The 22,892-nt window shown below is 52.9% G+C and overlaps 1 protein-coding gene across 1 annotated transcript in view; it reads right to left on the bottom strand.

The window, feature by feature from the left end:
* Nucleotides 1-8,594: 8,594 nt before the first annotated feature.
* The window catches only part of TGFBRAP1 (transforming growth factor beta receptor associated protein 1), a 28,230-nt gene continuing 13,932 nt past the window's right edge, over nucleotides 8,595-22,892 (bottom strand). Inside the window, exons 6-11 of the mRNA XM_016199476.2 lie at nucleotides 20,807-20,864; nucleotides 18,996-19,139; nucleotides 17,256-17,399; nucleotides 16,563-16,722; nucleotides 13,118-13,551; nucleotides 8,595-11,186 (exon numbers count right to left, since the gene is read on the bottom strand). Of these exons, the coding sequence (XP_016054962.2) occupies nucleotides 11,010-11,186; nucleotides 13,118-13,551; nucleotides 16,563-16,722; nucleotides 17,256-17,399; nucleotides 18,996-19,139; nucleotides 20,807-20,864 (1,117 nt within the window). The 3' untranslated portion in view covers nucleotides 8,595-11,009. The remainder of the gene's footprint in view (nucleotides 11,187-13,117; nucleotides 13,552-16,562; nucleotides 16,723-17,255; nucleotides 17,400-18,995; nucleotides 19,140-20,806; nucleotides 20,865-22,892) is intronic.

Raw genomic sequence — 22,892 nt, 5'->3', positions numbered from 1 at the left:
CTGGCTCCCGAGAGAGGAAGGGGTGTGGAGGGATGGAGGGTGAGACCCCCACACTCGCCTGGGCTCCCCTGCCGAGACTGAGTCCCAGGGCCACAGCTGCACAGGGGCTGGGAGGTGACCTGCGCAGTGAGGCAGCCAGTGCCCAGCTATGGCTTTCTTAGCATGGAAGGGTGCGTCCCCAGCAGTCTCTGCCAGACATGGCACGATTTTTGAAAAACAAGAGATCCTAGCATGCATACGAATTCTTAAATCCAAAGTACAAATCTCATCAATGACCCTGTCCTCGTTGTAAAATAAGCACACCTCTGTCACGGTGACCCCACAAGTCTGCCTTTCTCTTCACCTCCAGCCCCCACAGACAGGGACTTGCTCCCAGACACAGAGACTGCAAACACTTAAGCCTGTGCCACGGAGGTGAGTCACCATGCTTACCCTCTTATTGATTTATTTATTTACTTACTTGTAATCCTCACCCCAAGGATATTTTTTCCATTGCTTTGTGGAAGGGGGAGAGAGAGAGAAACAGCGATGTGAGAGAGACACGTTGATTGGTTGCCTCCCGCCCTTGCCCCAGTTGGGGACTGAGCCTGCGACCGAGGTACATGCCCTTGACTGGAATCGGACCCGGGACCCTTCAGTCTGCAAGCCGACGCTCTAACCACTGAGCCAAAACAGCCAGGGCCACACTTAACCTTTTAGGCACAGAAGATGTGAGACAGGAAAGCTAAACTGAAAATTTGCAGCTGCAAATTTAAAACAAAATCAACAGTGATTGAGACTACCTTTGCCTAAGAACTTGATTGTCAAAGGGAACAGTATAATTTCAAAGCTTTGCCTCTTGAAAGGTGGAGGCTAGTTGCTGCCAGTGACAGAAAAGACCCCATGGAGTGTGGGCGGGGCACAGGCCAGGCCTTGGTGATTTAATTATTCAAGGAAAGGGAGGGCTTCCCATCCTAGCTGGGAGGTTAGCACCTGGATTCTGTAAGAATAGAAGGATGTGTGAGCACAAGCATGGGGCGTGTGTGTGTGTGTGTGTGTGTGTGTGTGTGTGTGTGTGTGTGGTTTGGGGCAGACTGCGAGGTTACTTTAACAGATAGTTCCAGTTGTAGGCAGTTCCAGTCCATCTCCTGCTCTCTGGCCCTTCATCTTGGAGAAACAGGGGCCACAGTGTTCTAGGGAGAGGAGAGGGTCCAGAGAATGCTTGGTTCAGAGGGAAACAGGACGGCTGCGCAGATCTGTCCTAGTCTGATAGGAACATAAAGAACTCATCGGTATGAGAAACACTTAGACGTGACCAGGACTTTACCTTCAGCAGCCAGGAACCTGAGGGCCCTGATGTGCAAGTCCAGCCTCCTGGGGTGTTCAGGTTTAAGCTCCTAAAGTTCCCCAAGGCGCCACATCCGCACATCCATCGCCTCAAGCGCTCCTGAGCCACTGGCATCTGCTGGCCCTGTGCCAGCCAGTCCAGTTGGAAAAAAATTAGCCAAGCTCACTTTTGGAAACCTTTTTCAAAGACAGGTGTCCTTTTGGGGACCCTGTTTCTCATTTCCTCCCTCATTGAAACGCTGCCACCACATTCCCTCATTACGATATTTTGTGGTATCAGGAAGATTTCGAATATTTTATTAAACCATGAAAAGAGGGTCACTAGCCTCACCGTGAAAGACAAACAAGGTTGAATAATTTGTTAGATGTTCAGAGGAAAACGGAAAGCTTACTTTGCTTTCACAGCATGACCAGAGGTGAGGGAGAAATATGGATATGGGAGGCTCTTTCTCCCCCTCGGCTGCCGTTTTCTCTGGATGTGCTGGGCCTCTTGGGGAGCAGTCAGCCCAGGCTGCTCAGGAAGTGTCTCCCCCTCGAGGGAAGCCCTGTGCTGCTGAAAGGCCCCCACTTACAACCAGCACAGGTGGTCGGGGGCACTTACGGGAATCTCTCAGCCCAGCCCAGATGGGCCCCCCTGGCGGCCTCCCACACTGTGCACAGTAATGGTGCCCGAGGGTTTTCACTTACAGAGTCTAAACCTCCGCTGTGTCTTCGTGTGAACACGCAGACCCTCTTCTGTCTGCTGTCTCCGTACCCAGGGCCCTGGCTCTTTCCTTCCCAGGCAATGCAGTCAGCGAGCAGATACGGTTACGCTCCCAGCCAGGAGCGAGCTGACACTACGCGGTGAAGCCTGGGTTTAGAATCCGTGGAGGAAGGGCATACTTCCATCCTTACGAATAAATGTTCCCTAGACTTAGGAAAAGCTTAAAAAATGTATCTGTTGATTGACTTTTTAATTATAGAGGTAATTTGCTCCTTGCTGAAATGAAAACAACTAATGCACTTATCGGAGGTGTGTGTTTTTCGCTCAGAAGCATAAAGAAAAATTAAAGATTGTCTAGTGTGTTTTTTTTATTACATACAAAAATTGTATCTTTTCCTTTAAAAATTCAGATCATACTCTACCACAACTTTATCTCCTATTTTCAGTGGGTTGTTGTCTGTTTGTGTTTTGAAGCCGTTTCTAATGGCTGGAGGTCCCCATTGCCTGGCGGTGCCCAAGGTAAGTGACGCAGGCTCTCCGTTTTCCTTTTTTTAACCATTTTTTAAGTGCTGCAGTGAGCGTCCTTGACGTGAATCTTTCTGCACAGCTGCTGAGCGTTCTCCTGAAATAAACTTCTGAAAGGGCAGTCCTGGCTTTGATGCCATAACAAAGTTGCTTTTTCAGAAAGTTCCCAGAGGTTTATCGTCTAATCAGCTGTGCTCGAGAATTACTGAGAACTGGAACTCTTAAGGTAGGTCAGGGGACATTTCCCATCAGCCACCAGCAGGCCCTCCACCAAAGGGCTGGGCCAAGACCCTGGGGCCACAGCTGGCTTGTGAACTGGAGCGTGGAGGTGCCAGGGACAGGAAACACACAGCCCCGTGACCGAGGAGACAGTAGTCAAGGGCTCTGCAGTCTTGCGTAGGCTAAGGTCAATTCATATATATTCAACTAATTATATATAGAAAAGCATAAAACACAAACTATTAAAGGTATTTTATACCTCTTCAGGGACCGATTTAGGCTGAAAGGGTTGTTCCTGGCAACTCCATGCAAACTTGAGTCCGCCAAATTCAAGAAACTGAACACGGAGGAGTCTACTGGCCGGCAGTCAGGGCCCAGGAAGGGTTTCGGACTGCCTCCGTTTCCCACTTTGCGCCACTTACTCTGAGACCACCTCTCTTACCTCCTGTTAGAAGTATATTAGATGTTCTATGTTCAGTCCTCAGTCATGGGAAGCAGAGTAGAACACGACTGTGGCTTAATCAAAAGGACGTGTTAACCGTGTCGTTACTTCTATCTGATGCTTCAACATCTGGGGCCCTGCTGACCTGGTGGGATGGCCTCCTGGCTAATTCCTAGAGATAGCAAACGCCTTACCTGCCGGCCCACCTCCGCACTCCATCCACCTGCCCTCAGCACCCAGCGCCTGTTTTATTAGACGACCAGGGATGGAACCTACGCCCTGGAGCCTGCTGGAACCGTCCTGAGCCTGCTTACCTGCCTCACCCCCTTCTTCCCTGCAAACCACAATAGCGGCTATTGCCCTCAGTTCCCCTCCTCCCTCTGCCCAAATGACCCTGCCCCCTCATGTGGCCCCTGTGGAGCGGTGTGTCGAGTCCTTGGTAAGGATCTCTGGGAGCTGTGAGTATAAAAATTACCTTTTCATTGGCAATTGTCTCCTGATCTGTCGGCCTTACCATACCTCAAATTTTCTGTGAATATGCTATATTTTAAAACAAAGGATTTTCCTGGCTAAAATGTTTTATATTCTGCCTTTTTGGTGGTGGTAGTTGGGGGTGTGGGGGGAGTCCTTTCCTATGTCATTCAAAACTATGTAACACTAAGATAAATGGGCAAACTACTGGACAGAAATGCTGGCAGAGGTTGCCCGGGTGGTGGGACCGGTGGTTCTATAGTGCAAACTCTGTGTCACCTCTGCAGAGGCCCAGGAAGAAGCCTCAGCCTCCAGCCTCGCCTGGCACCCTGCTTACGGTCTGGCCTGCAGTCAAGCGGGACCTTTCTCTGCATTTCAAAGGGGCCACAATTCCGCTCACCTCCAGGGGTCGCCCCACCATCTCCTCTTCTGGAGCACTTTCCTTGCGGGTCCTCCTCTGGGCTTCTGGTCTACCGTCAGTGCCTCCTCTTGGCATGTGCCCAATGAATTGTGACTTTCTCCATGGTGAGCTCCAGCAGAGCCAGGGCCAAAAGCATCTTCTTCACCAGTTTGTCCTTGGAATTTCGCATACTTGGCACACAGCAGCCTCCCAACATGCACTTGTGGAATGAATGAATGAGTGAATGAATGAATGGATTGACTATATGAGTAAATGAATACATGGATGGAAAAGGAAAACTGCCCCCTTAGCGTTAGATACAGCTCTTGGTAACATGCGTCGAGCCCCTCAGCTACCGCCCTCTGCGGCAAGGTCAGTCCCGTTTCCGCAGTTGCAGGAACATGATAGTGAACTTGGAGTAAGGCACTGCGGCTGTGACCAGGAGGGGATGTGGCCACTCCCACGGACGACAGCCAGACAGCTCCCATGGGAGAGAGCCTTTGTCTTCCCGGCCAGGGCAGGTGGGGAATGGCTGGCCTCCGTCGGCTGTTAGGGAACAGCTCCTTTTCTGGTATTTGTGTCAACAAAAGCTTTCTGAAAATTACACCAGCGGGTGCAAAGTGAGCACCAGGAAATGGGCACAGCCCCGCACATCTCCAGTGTTCAGCGGGGTGGATCAGTTCCCAGAGCAGCAGTGAAGATGGGGTGCGGGTGCGGGTGCTCGTGCGTTCAGTGTGCCAGGACAGCCGGCCTCCCACCTGCAGTGGGACAGCCTTTGCCGGGATTGCCCAGGACGCAGGCCCGCAATGCAGTGCGGGAACCCGACTGCGCACAGCAGCGGACGGAGCCGGCCGAGGAAGCAGGCTGGTCCTAACTCTCTGCAGTGCCCTTTCCAACTCACGTGTTTGGAAGAAGTGGTGGCACCAGCCCTCACCACGCCCCACCCACACACGCACACACGAGGTCCGGACTCCGCCTGCCCAGTCGCTTTCTTGCTCTCCCAGAAAAGGGAAGGGAATGTCCCTTCCCGCCTGGCGTCTGGCTTCATCAGATTGTCTGCACACCTGAATGTCTTTCATGACTTACTCAAGGTTGGAACTGGAGCCATAATTGGAGCCCCCTCCAGGCAGGCCCTGCCCAGGGTCAGGGGCTGGGCATTGCTCCTTCGCTGCCTGAAGGCTGTCACAGAGGTTTGCGGGGGCAGGGAGTAAGAACGACAGAAAACATGCACATCTTGTGTGGGGGCCTGCGGGCAGCATGCCCGGCTGCTGAGTCGCTCGCTCTGGGCACTGCTCCGTTAGGAGTTGGTCCGGCCCTTGGTTCTCAATCAGCTTCCCGCAGATCCTGCAGGTGCACGGCTGTCCCGTCAGGATGGGGAGGTCTCTGTGCCCTTCCTGGTCCACAAAGACCTGGTGCTGGTTCTGAACCCACTTTAAGGGCCTGCATTGGACCAACGTGAGCTTTGCTTGTTGCTCTGTTTTAACCGAAGGGAAGGGATTAGTACAATAAATGGATGACTTCCAGATGGCTGATGTAGGGTTGCATTTTACACGTTGATAAAATAGCAATGTAATTTTACATAAAACACAAAAGCAAATAGTCTATGTGTACAAACTTTGGGTAACTAAAATACACTATTTTAAAAACCATGGAGTGGAGTATTATTCAGTCTTTAAAAGGAAGGAAATGCTGACACCTGCTACAACATGGGTGAATTTTGAGGACATTCTGCTCAGTGAAATAAGCCAGTCACAGAAGGACAGACACTGTATGATTCCACTCATCTGAGGTCCCTAGAATCATCAAATTCTGGGACAGAATGTAGAACGGAAGTTGCTAGGGGCAGGAGGAGGAGGGAATGTTGAACGGGGTTGGAGCTTTAGTTTGGGAACATGAGAAAGTCCAGGGAATAGATGGTGGTGATGGTTACACACCCCTGTGAATGTACTTAATGCCACTGAACTGGGCACAGAAAAATGAGAAAAATGGTACGTTTGTTATGTAAATTTTAACACAACTTTACAAGACCATAAAAGTAACAAGCAGACTAACATTCACAGAAAATGTATTTAAATATAGCCATATTAGTAATATCATAATCTTTTTTTTAGACAGAAAACTGAATTCCTGACCATGTTTACTCCTATAAACTGAATACATTCTTGTAAATTAACTGAAATAAAAGAAATCAAATGCCTTTAGCTGTGCAAACCACACCGAGGAAATGCTCTTTAATTCTCAAGAAAGCAGAAGCTTAGTATCTAGGTTTTATTTATTTATGAGCTGAAGTCACAGTTGTCTGTAAGTCAGCAATGTACTGAACAGCAAATTAGAAACAGGTTTGGGGGGCTCACTGTCACTGCTGACTGCAGAGGGGTGGACTGAGCACCCCAGCCCCGCTGTGCGCACCGTTGCTCTAGCTCAGTCCCGAACACGTGGCAACAAGGCGGGCAGGGGCTGGAGGCCGCCGTCCCACAGCAGCTCTGTGCAGCGTGCTCTGCGGTCAGGGCTCACGCTGGGAATCTGCCTCCCTTGCTCAGTCCGACACAGATGGAATCGAAAGGGCAAAAACAGTATTTCCAGTGAAATGAACAGAAAATGTTCTCTAGAGAAAGATGACCGTAACGGTGACAGTGTGGGAGCCGTGAGAAAAGGCAAAGGGATTCTTACAGCCAAGACTGGAACACACTGGAGGAAAGGGGCATCTGGAAACAGCTCTAGAAAAGGGCTCCTAGAGACCAACTCCTCTCCCAGCTGCAGACGCAGCTCTGGAGCAGATGGCTGTAGGCTGCAGACAGCTTCCTAGTGACCGACAGCTCAGCGAGACTGAGACTCCAGGAGTCGAGACTCAGGGGTTGGGACTCCAGGGGCTGAGACTCTGGCGGTTATGACTCTGGAGGTTGAGACTCTGGGAGCTCAGATGCACCCGAGTACACTGCAGCAGGGTTCCAGCTGGATGCTGCCCCGAGGGCCGCAAGACCCTGTGAGGGCAGTGTATGGTGTCAAAGGCTGGCCATCCCCACTACTTGCCCTTTCTTTGCTTGAGGCAGAGAGTTGACACCTAGAGGGTCCTCAGACACCATCCCGCTCTACCTCTAGTCTATGGATGGCACCACAGAGTCTAGAGGCTGTCCCTTGCCCAGGACCACAGTTGGGTGTGTTGGAGCCCAGAGACCCAGGTTTCCTGACACCTCGTGAAAACATTTACTTCTCAGGTCACACCTGGCCCGTAGAGTCGTGTTGCTTTTTAATCCTTTCTCGCCACGCATCTCATTTAACTAATTTACACTCTGGACTGCAGACTGAGCCACAGCTCTTTGCTCGCCTCTCCAGCTGCAGCTGCAGGAAGCAGGCTTCACTAATTCCAGTGCTTATCTCCGAGCACGGTACTAACAAGCGTTTAGATGGGTGCCAGCCATTTAGCTTTTCAGAGGAGAAAGGGCCTCTCGTCTATATGGTCTAGATTCTTGTACATTTTCATATCAATAGTAAGCTTGACAGATCTAAGAGCAAATGGGGTGTCAGTTGGTATCTAATTATTCCTAACACAGCCACGGCTCATTTAACCGAGCCAGACGTGTCTTTCTTTCCAGAAAGACGTACACAGGACATGGGTTCACTCACTCCGCCACTCGGACAGGTGTGCCAGCCTAAGCGCCCCCTTTCATCTCTAAGATGCAAATGAACCACCCAATACCGATGATACAGAAATGTGAAAAGAGCAGCAAGCTTCCTGCTTCATGATTTTCTGCGTGAACAGGCGACCCTTGGTTGGTTTCTGGTTTGCGCTTCTGTTCATGGCCGGTGAAGCAGCAGGCAGGGAAACCTGACGGTGGGGACTGGGGCTCTGCCTTGGTGTGACTCAGACCTCAAGACAATCACCCAACAACCTGTGCCTTGGTTTCTTCAACCTGAAACACAGGTGACTCGTGCGCCACAGCCTGACCATCACCTGTGTGTACTTGGAATCTACCAGCCCACACGGCCTGCAGAACAGTTAGAAGTCGGGCTGTCAGCTTGTTAGCTCCCTGCTCCCCAGGGCGAGCCCGGGACCAGAGCGAAAGAACGAGCAGGAAAGTGCTGGGGAGTCGGGCCCAGAGCTCCTCACAGACCTGCTGTGAACATGGCTGAGGGCAAGTTCACATTAAAAGAGGAGATTTTATAAAGGTCACCTTCTCTGACTATACTGAGGATGAGAAATGCAAGGGAAGCAGGTTCATTTAAGGGTGTTTGGCTAAGAGGGGAAGTAACCAGAAACCTCCACCCCTCAGGGCAAAATTTACCTGAAGGCAACGTATGTCAAACAGCATGTTGACATGTACAGGAAATAAATGGAAAAGTAATAACAAAAACTATAAGGGGTGGCCATGGGAACCTGTCAGCGCTGGGAGGAGCCAGCAGGCAGAGGAGTGAGCTCTGGAGCTCTGTAGGCTGGGTACGGGGGAGTGGAAACCATCACTTTATCAAGATGATTTTTATTAAAAAACAACACACAAAACTACAGAAAGAACAAAGAATTAAAAGAATTTTAATAAAATCAACAAGTTTACATTTGTACATCTTCTGTATTTGGGACCCAACCAGGGCCAGAGGACAGAGTTGCAAGGACGACAGCTTCCATAGGAGAGCGATTAAAAAGCAAGAGCCGCCCCGGCCGTGTGACAGACGTCAGCCCTACCTACGGCCCAGGGCCACTCCCCAAGCAGGGCCTTCCGGCCTGAGCTCAGCCACAGCCTACACGGCACCTCCTGTTAATACCTGATTGGAACAGCAGATAAACAGTTCATAAAATTAAATAGTCTTGCCATAGAACAGTGATGACAACTGAGTTCAGTTCACGCTGTTTTAACCAGAACGGCTACACCGAACCTGACGACGGGAAAGGCCGAGCCATGGTCCTAACTGCTCTCATCCACAGCACAGCCACAAAACAGCAGGCTTGCAGAAAGAACCATCTGTTCCTCTTCAAAATACGATTTGGGAAAGGAGCCTGTGGGATTTCGAGGAGGGTTAGGAAACCTTTTGAAAGGTTTTGAACGCGGGAGGTAATTCTGCACAGTGTCATAGAATTCTGCTGTCTTAAGAGGATTCCGGAGACAGAAAAACTGTTCACCTTTAACTCCCATTATTCTAAACGAAAACAAACATTTCAAAGTGTTGATCAATGTTCAGAGGAAAAAGAGACTAGAGCCCCCAAGTTAGGGATGAGCAAGCACAAGGCTTTTTCAAGGTTTTGCCCATTCTGAGGAGAGAAACAGTGCTTTTCAAAGTGCATACTGCACGGGCTAGTCGCCTGTTCTCGGAAGGTGAATCCAAGCTCACAGGCTGAATGATAACACGCACAGAAACGGTGATTCTGCAACACTCACCGCAGGTGAAACGCATGGCTGGGCTTTGCACCCACACCGGCTGGCGCGGCCCGTGGCTGAATTACAGGGAGGACTTCTCCATCTATTCTTGAGACACAGGAAAGATGCGCGGCTGCCTCTGTGTTCTTGGCCCAGTGGGGATCACAAAGGAAAGGAACGCTGACCGTTCCTAGCACAGAAAGCATTCTTAACGACTCGAGCGAGTGCTTGGTCCCCTCCACGAGGCCGAGGCTGAGCGGAGGGTGGTTCCAGGGCCCTCTGCTCACACAGGGAGCTGATGCTTGTTTCCAAGGGTTATGCCAGGCACAGTGTCTTTATTGTTAGTTCCTAACAGAATCAATCATCGAAATGGAGAAATGCGAAAGGGGGCAGTGCAGTAACAGCAGCTTCAGCCTCTCCATGACGTCCAGCAACCACAGAGCGAATCTGACGTCTGAAGAATGACAGGCATTTTCCTGGGTGCTCTGGAGACCTCAGAGCAGGCATTTTAAAGTGCTGGGAGGTAAGGCAGCCGGCCAGACTTCCTCGAAAGGGTGTGCGGCATTACCTGCAGGAAAGGTGACACCTCACCACGAGCGGAGGCGGCTGCCACCTAGTGCCTGCCCTGCTGAGAGTGCAAGGGTAAAGCCGGCTTCTCCTGAAAATACGTGTGGTTTGTGCTCGTAACATTTCCCTTTTAATTTCCAGAGTATTCAATAGGAGGTACATTTTAACAAGAAAAAACATCCCTAACATATATGACAGATGATTTTCTACACAAGTGAAATTCTACAAAGATGATATTACTTCAAATAAAAATGTTTAGTCGAGGACGTTGACATGGAGCTTCAGACCAGCAGATGACGACCGTGAGGGGCACTCGCCTGGTCTTACCCCCACGGGCTCCGTCTCCATTGCGCCTCCCAGACGGGCAGGCAGTTTCTCTCTCAAGCTCCATCGGTTTGGGACAGCCACTTGCTGGGCAGCAAAGGGAGTGCCTGGGTGAGCAAAGTGGACTCTCTCAGGGGCTGAGAGCCAGAGGGGAAGCAGGAAGGAGAGGAAACACGTCTCTAAGGTCAGCCAATGCCAAGGGCACAAGTAGAGCCCACGAGGTCCTTCAGGAAACACATGGGACCCCAGTGTCCGTGCCGTGGAAGGAGCACGTGCCAGCACAGGACTCGGCCCTGGCCACTTCCCTGGCCAGAAAGGGGTTACCTGCATGCCACCGGGAAGCAAATGTTCCAGTGCAAGTGTGTCCCTGAAGATGGGGGAGGGGGGGCGTTTGTGTGTAGTGCACTGGGAAGGCTCACTTTTCTGTCCAGGTGGACATCTGCTCTGGATGACCATGTGTCTGGGCAGGCAAGCTCTTGCATGGCTCTCTTTTTGGGTTTTCCATTTACATTCAATGCCAACTGGTCAGCAGGGAAGAGTCCTTGCTTCACAATGACTGAGTCTCCTGGGCACCCAGATGTCACCCGTCCTGGCTTGCAGGGAGCCATGGCCTTCTGCTCCTTGCATCCGGCAGGCTTGGTGCGTGAAGGGCTCACAGTCCCCCTGGCGTCCCCGGCGGCCCCTTCAAGTCCGAGCGCCGGGGCTGGGGGAGCTGGGGTTCGTGTGTCTGCTGGCAGCACAGTGGGTATGGACGAGGCCACCGTTTGGGTATCTGACAAACACAGGCTCGCAGAAGGGACTGTGGCACATCTGGCACAGCTGTTTGTCTGAGAGCCGAACTGAGCTTCCTTTCAGCTTTATCTGAGAAAAGAAAGAAAGACAGGACTCTCAGATGCTGTTAGGCTGTTTCTCAGAGCTGACTTGTGTTACCCTGTGGATCACTGTTACTGATGAGCGTTGCTTTAATATCAACAGAATATTAGAAGTGAAAATAAACAGCCTTAGAAAATAAACAAACTGGAGAAGTAAAAAGAGCCTCCTCGGAATGCTTTCTTATTTTACAAACGTCATTGCTGCTGGTCTGGCTGAGGCATTTCCTCCAAGGTGGCCCTTCAGATGCTCCATGAGCTTGGCTGTGTCAGCGAGGCCCCCTCAATGCCCTGCGCTGTTAGGGCTGGACAAGGCCACACCAATCCTCCACCTCCCTGGGCCTCCCACCAGTAAGCGAGCAGAGTAAGGCGCAAACAGGGCACCTGGTCAAAGCCACAGGGCTGGTTATGCACATTCCCGACTGATCCTAGGACCCACTTCATCTCTCTAAGGTACTAGCAAACCTGAGCTGTGCTCCATCACTCCTGTCTGGGAAGTAGGACTTAAGTTTCCTAAGTTAACAGCCTTTCTGCAAAATTCACGGGTGGCCCAGGCATGTCAGCCTATTGGAGGGACTGAGCACAACTTGGTGAGTTCACCTTGGACACATTAGCCTCATCGGTCATTTGACATTTACTCAACACGTTCAGGATGCCAGGCGTGGCCCTAGGAACACTGAGATTAGTGAATGATGTTTCCTGCTCTCAAGGAACCCAGAGTCTATAGTAAAGGGAGGCAACTACGTGTGCGTGTGTGTGTGTGTGTGTGTGTGTGCGCGCTCAAAGGTGGTTAACCTGCTTAGGGGGTGTGAAGGTTCCACAAGGAAAAATGCTTGGCTGGGTTTCCAGCGGGCATTCACCAGGCACAACAGGGACAGGTAAGAACACCTCTGGCAGGGAGAACGGCAGGAACAAAGGCCATACGTGTGGACAGCATGTCACACACGGAGGTGCCACACGTCCTGGCCAGCAGTGAGAAACCGACAGGGACGGGCCTAAAAGGTGAGATGGAACCTTCCAGGCGTCGATCTCTCCACTGGGGAGTCAATGAAGGCTTCCAAGTGGAGGGGCAGGAGGACTCCTGCTCTGGAAAGACCGCTCTGCCCGCCGTGTGGAGTACAGACCTCACAGAGGGGTTTCCAGAGGGAGAAAAGTTGGGTGCTGTTACGGACTGATGTTTGTGTGCCCCCCAAATTCATACGGTGGAGGCCTAATCCTAACGAAATCGTATTTGGAGGAGGGGCCTCTGGCAGGTGCTTACGGTCAGATGAGGTCATTAGTAGGCCCCCATGATGGGGTTAGGGCCATTATAAGAAGAGGGAGAGAGACCAGAGCTTGTTCTCTGCTGGGCGAAGACACAGGGAGAAGGGGGCCCGGAAGAGTCCACACCGAGCACGGAACCTGCCGGCTACTTGGTCTTAGCCTCCTAGCCTCTGTAACTGTGAGAAGCAAATGTCTGCTGTTTAACCCCTGAGGTGGTGGAGTCAGAGCAGCCCGAGCTGAGTAACACAGGGACCAGGAACATGGAGCTCGGAGGGCCTGGAAGGCATGCCTGGGCTCTTCCATTTACTCCGACTTCTCTGTGCCTCAGTTTTCCTCTTCTGTGACATGGAGATAATAATAGTAAATACCGCATACGAACGTGGCGGTGATGAAGCGATGCCATGATGCGAAGCCTGGAGGCCTGCCTGACACACAGTGTGCACATACTCTCTTGACCATCAGCGTTGAAAAGGGGAGAAAAAAACGCACCAGCGTCAGGCCCGCCCCGGCTTCTGCTCTGCGCACAGGCGCGGCTCTGAGCGGAATCACGTATTTGACGTGTGATGTCGTAGAGGAAAACACGGACCGAGAATGTTCTCCACGGGGCAAACCTACATTAAACGAAACATCAGCTGGTCAGGAAGCCAGCCCGGCTCTCACCTTTTCGCACTTGTAGATGAAGTTCTCCGACTTGGCCAGGCCGAGCGCCACCTGGGCGGTCCTCCTGGCGTGGACGCTGCCCCGCACGGCCCCCGCCAGGAACGGGCAGAGCAGCTGCACCGACCAGGCGCCCGGCAGCAGCGGCAGAACCTGGGCGGCGTCGAACTCGGCGGCGTGGCGGTTCAGGAGGTCCACGGCGGCCACGGCCAGCTCGGGGGCCTGGGCGCCGGCGTCCAGGTAGAGGGCCAGCAGCGTGTGGAAGAGCCGCTGGCGGTAGGCCGGCTCCCGGCCCTCGGAGCGCCACAGGCAGTAGTCCTCGGCCGCCCGGCAGTCCTTCAGCTCGAGCGCCAGGGTGCGCAGCGCCTGTCCGTGCTGCTCCAGCTTCCCGTGCAGGATGGCTCTCTCCATGGGCAGGCCGGCGCCCTGCACGCGCTCTGCTGGGCAGAACCCGCTGGTTAGAATGGGCAGGGCCTGGCCCCCCGTGTCGATCGGTGTGGCGACCCCTCCCTGGGCTCTCAGCTCGGGAGGGGGGAAGCCAACCTGGCCACCTACGCCCCCTACACCCTGCCCCGCGACCATCCAGAGATGCTTCCTGTGTGTCCGCACTTCACATCTGGTGTGGACAACACCAAGGACAGGCTCTACCTCTAAGGACAGCCAGGTCTCAGAATTCAGATTTCGAATGAACAAAACACGTGGCCCCTGGTCTCAGAGGGTGAAGGAAACACGTGGCCCCTGGTCTCAGAGGGTGAAGGAAACACGTGGCCCCTGGTCTCAGAGGGTGAAGGAAACACGTGGCCCCTGGTCTCAGAGGGTGAAGGAAACACGTGGCCCCTGGTCTCAGAGGGTGAAGGAAACACGTGGCCCCTGGTCTCAGAGGGTGAAGGAAACGCGTGGCCCCTGGTCTCAGAGGGTGAAGGAAACGCGTGGCCCCTGGTCTCAGAGGGTGAAGGAAACACGTGGCCCCTGGTCTCAGAGGGTGAAGGAAACACGTGGCCCCTGGTCTCAGAGGGTGAAGGAAACACGTGGCCCCGGTCTCAGAGGGTGAAGGAAACACGTGGCCCCTGGTCTCAGAGGGTGAAGGAAACACATGGCCCCTGGTCTCAGAGGGTGAAGGAAACACGTGGCCCCTGGTCTCAGAGGGTGAAGGAAACACGTGGCCCCTGGTCTCAGAGGGTGAAGGAAACACATGGTCTCGGAGGCTCCCCGAGAAGCCTGGAGTATCACAGTCTCCAGCGAGCCAACACGATTCCCATCTTCCCAGTGAGCACCTCTCCACTGAAGCAGACAGGCACCATGGTCACTAAGTCCAGATAAGGCCGACCCACCCCATAAAGTCTGCCGAGCCCCTTTACTCCAATGTAAATATATTCCATGGAAAGGAACATGGGTTCACGGTGTTAAATCCACATCTACATCAACCTGAAGATTTCCTTTTGTTTGTCTCACGATTTAAATGTCCAGGTTACGAGTCAAGGATGCCTGCTGAGGAGCAGCAGCTCTGGCCGGGCCCTGCCCTCCATGGGTGCATCTCCTCAGTGAGGTCCCTCTGCTTCCCAGAAACCCCCCTGCAGACCAGGACAGTCACGTCACGTCTCTCCCACTGTGGAGGGTGCTCTGAGGACAACCATTCCAGGGAACAGGTGGACTCCAATGATAGGCATTTGCATTTGAAGTTCGGCCACATCCAGGCCTGACGTGCATGGCAGACACCACCAGTCCTGTAGCAGGGAGCTGGCTTGTCCACGTGCGGCACCTACAGCGCCAGACACAGAAGCTGCACAGGCACCCGCCCATCCTCGCAAATAACTACGAGGCGGGCACCACAGCACAGACAGGGAGAGGCAAAGCCTGGTAAGAAAAGGTCCTGCAGTGACCGGGACTTTCTCATCTGTCATCTTACTCATGTTTCTTGCCTCTCGTGGGTGGACTTGGCTGGAACTGCTACTGCCATGTGCCCAGAGTGACACCCCGTACCTGACTAACAAGGGTACAGTTCCAGTGTCATAGGGACACCCCATTTCCTACACGCCCAGACTTATCCTTTATCACTTCTACAGCGGGAGCTCCTCTGGGCGGCTCTCCCAGCCCATCCACCCAGGGCAGGGCCTGCTGCACCCCTGGCCCTGCACAGAGCCCTCGCCTGCCCCTCGGTTACAGCGAGGACAGGCATCCAGCCACGTCTCTCTATCCTCTGCGCATGTCTGACCCTCTGCACGCTCTGAAAACGTGGCTGAGCAAACACTCATCAACAAACTACGACCAGCATGAGATAGTTATGCAGAGATCTGTATGGCACAAATATGACCTGAGTCAGGGGATAGTGAAAATGCTGAACAAGCGGTAGGGCACGCGCTGGCCCACCAGCATGACGGCAGCCATGTGCGACCCGCGTGGCAGGTGAGCACCACGCGGAGCACCCAGTGCAGCTGGAGCTAGGCTGGCGTCCGCGCGGAGCATCGAGCTGCTCCTGCTCGGGAGTCCTGCCCGGGAGCTGGGGAGCTGGGTGGCTGGGCACCTGCTCTGAGCTCACTACTCTGCCGTAACAGTCATGACGTACAACAGGACTCAGGTCCTCGGCTTGCTGTGTGTCATACGCAGACTCGGCACTGTGGCCTGTCCTGGACGGTAGAATGAACCCTCATTATTCACTCTAGTTGTGACTCCAGCATCACACTAGTGCTGCTTCTGAAGGCATCTGTGGCCTTGTGCAGGGGCCAAACAGTGAGCCCCCGACACCCCTTTCCCAGCCCAGGTCAAGCACAGCGACACTCTGCTCTCACTGGGCAAACAAGTGTGCTTCTCACGGTCCACTTAGTGTCAGGTTGTGCATTTCTGTGCTTTTGTTGGTGACCTGGCACTTAAAACGGCCCCAAGCACAGTGCTGGGGTGCTGTGTATGCTTTTCGGCACAGGCAGGCTGAGGTGCCTCCCAGAGAAAGTGGGGCATCGGACAAGCGTTAGCCAGGTTGACTTAGAGCACTGCTGGTACGAATCAACTGAATATTAAGGGGCCTTTAAACAGAAATGCTCATAAAACAAGGTCATGTACTGATCAGTGGAGGAAGACATGGGGTCAGAGATTCACAGGAACCAGCCCTGGATCTCCGGGCGTAGCCCTCACTAATTCTCTCCGTGAGGACCTCACGGGAAGCAACCCTGGATCTCCGGGCGCAGTGGCGCAGTCTTCACCAATTCTCTCTGTGAGGACCTTACAGAAGAGGACCACTGCGACTCATGAGAACCAGCTGCAGGGAAAGGGCCACTGTTCACTGGGTGTGTGTGTGTGTGTGTGTGTGTGTGTGTGTGCGCGCACAGGAAGCTCCGCCCCACCCCCAGGAAGGCTGGCTTTGTGCCCCAAAGGCTCATGGAATCAACCCAGAGAGCCATGCCGAAGCCTGCGGCCCTGGGAGAGGCTATCTGTGGAAAACCACTGAGCTCCTCACCCATCAGGAAGTGCACGCGGTACATGTCCGACTTCTGCAGCAGCTGGCGCAGCTTCGCCTGGGTCTCCGTCACGTCGGCGCCCGGGCCACTGGCCCCGGGCCTCTGCTGCAGCACCTGGTCCAGGTAGAGGACAGCCAGGTGCGTGTGGTACTCCTCCCTCTGTGGGAACAGCCAAGCGGACACGCGTTTGCAAGGGGGGCCCGGGGCAGCCCGGTCAGCAGTGCCGGGGGAGCGGACCTGCGCCCAGGGGGCTGGCTCAGTCTCAAGGACAATTAACAACACGCTGGCTGGGTCGAAAACCTCTCAGAAACCTCAACGCAGAGAAGGTGAATTTAAAATCTATGGAGAAAATATAAAGGGTTTCTTCTCATTTTGAGAAATAAGGGCCACAGGACTTAAATATTCTCCAAAAAGGTGCAGCTTCTCTCATGTCCTTAAGAAAAACAACAAGGACAGGATGGAGAGGGAACCATGAGCTGGGTGGGCGTGAGATGGGGTTAAAAATGGTACTCACTCCCCCCCACCTCTTTCACAACCTCCAGTTCCCGCAGGCCATCCGCAAGAACAGGCTGCGCAGCCGAGGACAGAAACGCTACAAGAGGACCACCTGCCAACACGTTTCAGGGCGATTCCGTCTCGGCCACACTGGAGGCCACCACCTGCACACCCGCACCTAGCTGGGCGGTGCTCACCTGCAGCTTCCTGTCCATAACCAGGTGTTCCAGGTATCTGACAAGGGCCTTGGGGTATTTCTTAAGGCAAGTGAGAACATCGTCTGGGTTAAAACTGCTCTGCTGCTCCTCCAGAGGCCTCCTGGTGAAAACCTGAACGCCAACCTGCAGGAAGAGCAGCGGCCGAGTTACGACGCTTTGCAAAGCCCCTTCTTACCTGCACTCGGAGCACTGCGGGATCGGGCTTTGGTGACAAGAAAACAAGGCTTTGGTGACACAGAAAACAGTGTACAGGAGACAGCAGCGGAGCAGGGGTTTGGGGTCTGGCCCCTTCTCACAGCCTGGCGGGGTTCTTTTAAAAGGGTGAGAAGTGAAAGAATGAAACATTTACTGGTAGCAGGTTTTGACAACCCATAAAGCACAATTTTGTAATATCAAGTTCATCCTAAAACAAGGACGGTCACTGGCTGGCGAGGAAGTGGAAGAATATAAAGTGCCAGCAAGTCAGTCCTCCTGACAGACACCCATGTGGTGGCTCACCTGTGTGGGAGCCAAGCCCAACCCTGATACATCTCCAGGCTGCCTCCCGGGTCTGTCTATTGGGGCCCACTGTACAATTCCGTCATCCAAAGACGTGCTAACGGGGTGAGCAGGGCCATAGATCCAGCCTGCACCTGCGCTGGGCATTGTGGGCTCTAACGCACACACACACGATACCCCCTCTCAATCACAGAAACAGCACAGCATGGCTCCGCCAGCTACTGCACCCCAGGAAGTTTCTTAGCTCACTGAACCTGTCTCCTTACCTATAATTGTCCACTCTTTGGGGCTGTCGCAATGTTTAGAAGATGGCACACGCCAGAGACTGGTGCACAGTCAGGGGCAGAGTGTCCGGGGCCTGATGTGCCACGGTAACCTATTAGCAGTGGGGGAGCCCACATGCCACATGGCATTAGACCTGCCTGCGAGGCGCGACCTGTGGGGCGTATGGTCCTGCGCGTGCCCGGGGCAGAGTACAGATGGTGTAACGTGCACGTGGAGCACAAGGACTCTGACCCTCCAGTGACTACAGCACCAGGGAGAACACGGTCCCACCAGATTCTGGAAAGGCAGAAACTCTACATCTGTGACCAGGGCCCTGCCTCAGAAAGCTCACTTTGTGTCTCCAAAGGGAGCCAAGGAAATGCAGACGCTCTCAGCGGCGGGAACTGAAACGCCAGACCCCCTGTCCTGAGCACGCTCTTCTCCCTGGAGCCAGCAGCGAACAGGCACTTTCTCAGAGGTCCTCTCTCAGCCGTGGAGATGGGCGATCCTGCCACGGCTGCCCTCCTTCCTCCAGACCCACGGCTTCCCATCAGGGGCCGCGGGGGCAGGGAGGGTGGGAGCAGAGACAGGGCAGCGGGTCTCCTGGAGCGGCCCAGGCCTGGCACCCAGCCCTGCAGAGCAGCCATCAGATCCCGATCCAGTCCACAGATGACAAAGGCCCCAGCCTCAGTGAGGGGCTGGCTAGGCTTCCTGCTCTTCTATAAAACGGCCCGTCCCAGACAGGACGCTGAACAGTGCATCTCCCGAGTGCTGAAATGCAGAGCTGGCCCAGGAGCTGGGATGCCAGTGGCCGGGGGCGTGTTAAAGGGAGAACAACGGAAGGGGACAGAGTTCGAAGCACAGCCTGTTCACCCACCTAAATCAAGGTTTTTGTCTGTTCTCACCACGCGCCCCCCCCCCCCCCCCCCGACCCGAACGCATTTACGAAGCACAAACCTCCTCACTTTTCTGCAAGACCCAGTCGGCGTACTTCCACACCAGCTCCTGGTCCGGGCTGTAGGTGAGAAAGTCCACGACGTAGTCGTACAGGTCCGCGCGCGTGGAGTCGTGAATCTCCCCGTTCACGATGTTCACCCACAGCTGAAGGAGAGCGAGAGGAGGAAACGAAAGCTCGCCCCCTGCCACCATCCGCTGACGAGGGCACTCGCTTGCTGACCCGGCCTTTTAATACTTAAAAGTAGTAGCACAGGTTTTAAATGCTTAAATGAAATTTAACTTTTTTTTCGGAGAAATAAAGAAATATAGAAGACGTGGTTCGGGGAACCAAGAAAACAGAGCACCAGGTTCTTTCCTCCCTTCTTCAGGGAGCCACAGTGACGGGGTGGCACAGGGAACGCATGGGAGAGGCGGGCGTGTCCAACACGTCCGCAGGGAACGAGCAAAACCATCCCCAGCAACATCTCGACACAGAAGGTAACCCACGGCCGCCGGCGAAGCTGGCCTCACCTTCTCCATCCCGGGAAGTCCTGATTTTTAGGTCCTGTTCCACTGCGAGGCACTGTGCCCGTGTCCCTGCAGCCTTTGCGCAAGGTCTCCTGAGGTCTAGCGATCAAAGGCCTCTGCCACTCCCGCAGGAACTTCCCTGCCAGCTAAACTGAAGCTTACTTTCAGACCCCAGCAAGGAGCAGGGTCACGGGCAGAGGAGACAGAGGCTGCCAGGAGCCTGCCACCGCCCCATGGGTGTGGGTGTGGCACCTCAGCCACCTCTCTGAGGAGCTGCCCTTCTGAGCCCTGCCCCCAGCAAGAAGCCTAGACTCTGATTCCAATTGTCATCGGCACGCCAACATTTTTTATGGTGCTAGTATCTTCAACGCTGAATTCCCTCAACCAAATAATCTAATCCCACATACACTAACATGTGTCGTTTTTTTAAAAAAATAGAATTCTGTCATACATCGAGATTTATTTCATATTATTTCAATTTTGCAAATCTATGCTGATATTATTTACACTTACATCAAGGCTGTAATTCTTAGAATTATGGGATGGAAAAAATAAAAACTTATCTTTGCCACCCAAATCTCCTCTCAGCCACTGGGCGCCTGCTGGAGGGAACCCATCTTTGGCCTTCAGCCTGTTCTGCAATGATGTTGCCACAGCAGTTTAAGCAAATACGTGCGAGCCTTTGCCAAGGTGACAGGGCTGACTCTAGCTTGGTGAGCAGTGCCGAGGGTCCTGGCTGCTTACAAATCACACGAAAGAAGGCACACTAGAGAAGCGTGAGACGTCGCAGTCCCGGTGGATGACAGCTAACACAGGACAGTCTCCCGAGAGTGTGATGGGGTTGGTCAGACGCTGCCAGATGCAAGAATAACGCTCAGTGTCACTTCCATTCAGGCTCCGCATCTGGCCAGGCCACCTGCGGCTCTGGTTCTAGCCCCAGCTCTAACACTAGCCAATGGTTTAACCTGGCCTTGATCAGCTTCAGTCTTATAAAATAAACTGCTATTCCCAGTGTTAACTTTCTGATAAGGCAGTGATGTCATATGTCTGGGGCCTCAATGAGAAATCATATTTTCAAAAAACTCAACCTTCATAGTGTTCTTTAAAGAGATATAAAAACACAGAAAAAAACTCTTGGCCAACATTTCTCAAGGGATTCACTTTCTAAAACAGTATTAATTTTCTTCTTTAAAAAAGCTATAAATCAGGGGAAAGTGATCTCTACCAATTTGTGATGATTTTTAAGCAACACTAAGGTAAGCGGTACTGATTTTTAAATAACGCTAACATGCTTTTGAACTAACCTGAACTGCAGCTGCGTCCTGGTTATTATAGTGGTAGAGGAGTCCAAGTGCAAAATACCTGAAAGGAAACAACGTGGTGAGTGCCCTCTCCGCACCTTCTGTGGTGGCACCCACACAGTAACACCCCAGACCCTGGTCCCACCCACCCTCACCCTCTGTTCTACTCAGCTCAGAGTTCAACAACTAATTACAAACAACAAAAAAGATCCTCATTTCTGTTTATTTACTTATGGTATTAAAATGTATGCCCTACCGCCCTGGCCGGGTGGCTCCATTGGTTGGAGTGTCGTCTGTGCACCAAAAGGTGGTGGGTTCGATTCCCGGTCATACCCAGGTTGTGGGTTTGGTCCCTGGTCCGGGCGAGTGCAGGAGGCAACTGATGTTTCTCTCTCTCTCTCTCTCTAAACATGTACTCAGGCGAAGATTAAAAAAAAAAGTTTACCCTATCAATTTCCAAAAAGAGGTCACATTCAAGTTTAAGATAAGCTGACAAATAAAACTATACTATGACAAAAACAACAACCATTTACTATGGAAAATCACATTTGAAATTGCTTGACAATTGCTTTAAGTATTACTATAACTTCATATCTCTTCAGTTAGCTATTTTTAACCTAATATTAAAAGACTATTTGCACCCGGACAGTGTGGTTCAGTGGTTGAGCATCGACCCATGAACCAAAAGGTCACAGTCTGATTCCCGGGCACATGCCCAGGTTTCAGACTCAATACCCAGTAGGAGGTGTGCAGGAGGCAGCCGATTGATGAGTCTCTCCCATCACTGGTGTTTCTCTCTCTCTCCCTCTCCCTTCCTCTCTCTGAAAACAATATAAATATATTGGCAGGTATGCTGTCTTACTGAAAGAAGGGGAAGGAGTCTGAACATGAACAACAGCAATAAAGACCAACAGGATCCAGGCATCACAGAGAAAAGGGCATCAGGGAAAGTCCTGAGGGAGGCCCCCTGGAGTTCAAGGACATGAGTTTCTACTGAGGCTTCATTACTTATAACCTGTATGACCTTGATAAGATTACCCTCCTGGCCCTCCATGTCCTCATTTATAAGTAGAAAGGATTAGCAATGACATTGGTGTTGCCTGGACAGGGAGCCACGGCCACCCTCCCAAATTCTGCAGGTGTGTCACGCTCCTGGTCCCCCTTCTCCCCAGCAGAGGACTGGAGCAGGGGACCCAGGAGGTGTCAGATTTCTTCCCTCGAAGAGCAAACTCCCAGGATATCACACCGGTTGCTGGACCCCTTCTCTCTTCCTCAGCCATTCAGGGCCACGCTGACTCTCCAACCCTACCATCCCAGTCACTACCACGAGGCGTCAGGGTATTTCCTGGTCCTAAACAAAATGACTGCACTCCATAGTGCACTCAGGAAACTGAGGGGACTGCTGGGGGAGCCAGCGCCCACGCCGAGACCCGCTACGAGACTGCTGACTTGGCATCGCAACAGGGTCAAGCAATGTAACCGCCACGGTCCCCGTGAGAGTTCATCAGCTCGTCCGCCATTTCAAATACGTAACAACCACAGACAAAGAATCTTATTTGCTAAGTAGAGCTTAGGAGTTACCCAACACTTTTAAAGAAAAAACCTGAGGCCCAGAAGGTTCGACAATGCAACACCTGCCCAGGATGAGGAAGCGGCCCACTGTCATCCATCAGTCTCCATGGGTCAACTGCCCTTGTGCAGGAGGTGAGGGGGTGGCCGCCCACCAACTTGTGCACATGAGGACAGTTTTAAGCCATGGCCCCTTATCAACAAGATCCAGAAGCCTCCCCCTTGTATCTATTTATCCAGATGTCTACCTATCCATTTGAACTGGTCATCAGTGGCTGATGTGCACTATTGACTGTACCAACAAACCCGTGGCCTTCCACAGGCAAATCCCGATGGAACACGGAGCACCCTAAGGACCACTCCCTCTACTACCAGACTAGGATTAGCTCCGGACGGTAGGTAGGAAATGACACAACCAAGGGGAGCTAGGCTGTCACTGATTTCAGGGCAGTCCCTTGATGGGTCTCTTGGCAACTCACACCCACTGGCTTTGTTGGCTTCCCAGCAGTCTCCCCGCCAG

This window comes from Miniopterus natalensis, chromosome 13 (genome assembly GCF_054644295.1).
Source record: "Miniopterus natalensis isolate mMinNat1 chromosome 13, mMinNat1.hap1, whole genome shotgun sequence".
NCBI classification, from domain to species: domain Eukaryota; kingdom Metazoa; phylum Chordata; class Mammalia; order Chiroptera; family Miniopteridae; genus Miniopterus; species Miniopterus natalensis.
This window is presented reverse-complemented; position numbering and strand designations above follow the sequence as displayed.